Here is a 755-nt window from a genome sequence, read left to right as displayed (position 1 = left end):
ATCTGGATCATGGCACGGCCGACGCGCTTGCCTTGGTCCTTCGTCGCGGCGTAGAAATCGAAGCCCACCCTCCTCTGCGGGCGGATGCAGACGTGCTGCGGCTGCTCCTCGGCGGACGGCGCCAGCTCGACCGCCGTCGGCTGCCGGCGGAAATAGATCGGCTGCGACGTCTCGTTGGCGAGCGTGAAGGCGAATGAAATCGACAGAAGGATGGTAGGCGAGCTGCGGATGCGGTTGCCCGGGTCGTTGTCGAGCGAGGCGATGACCCGCAGGGGCACCGCGATGGCCTTTTTGCCGCCCCCGTGGTCGTCGTCATCGGCCAGCTTCTCCTTGCCCTTGCGGCTCTCTCGGTTCTTCATGGCGGCGAGCTCCGATTCGTGGGAGAGGTATTGGCTGGTGACGGCCTCTCGCACGATCTTCTTCTCGCGCACGACGGTCAACAGTCGCTCCAACTCCTCGGGGCTGTCGCTATCGTCGTTGCCGACCGCCGCGTCGCCCTTGGCGTAGAGTGCGCCTTCCCACTCGCGAATTTCATCGACCAGCGACATGTCGAGCGAGTAGGGCGGCGTGGACCATGCTGCCGCGTCGTCGTCGCTATCATCGTGATGCTTGCGCTGGCGCTGGTCGTTCATGGCGAATGACAGCTGCGGGTGTGTCAGCGGATCGAGGTCCAGCGCAGCCGACGCCAGGGGCGCGAGAGCCAGCATGTCTGCGTCGTCATAATCGTCGGCCTCGCCGCGCATGATGGACCGCAG

The 755-nt window shown here is 65.3% G+C and overlaps 1 protein-coding gene across 1 annotated transcript in view; it reads right to left on the bottom strand.

Annotated features, from left to right (window-relative positions):
• ACA1_308240 (uncharacterized protein) overlaps positions 1–755 on the bottom strand; it is a gene marked incomplete at both ends in the record, with an annotated part of 5,900 nt that overhangs the window by 3,219 nt on the left and 1,926 nt on the right. The window contains one exon of the mRNA XM_004358211.1: positions 24–709. Within this exon, the coding sequence (XP_004358268.1) occupies positions 24–709 (686 nt within the window). The remainder of the gene's footprint in view (positions 1–23; positions 710–755) is intronic.

This window comes from Acanthamoeba castellanii, assembly GCF_000313135.1.
Source record: "Acanthamoeba castellanii str. Neff unplaced genomic scaffold scf7180000083743, whole genome shotgun sequence".
Classification (NCBI taxonomy): Eukaryota; Discosea; order Longamoebia; family Acanthamoebidae; genus Acanthamoeba; species Acanthamoeba castellanii.
Note: the sequence above shows the minus strand (reverse complement) of the source record. Positions and strands in the feature narration are given on the sequence as shown.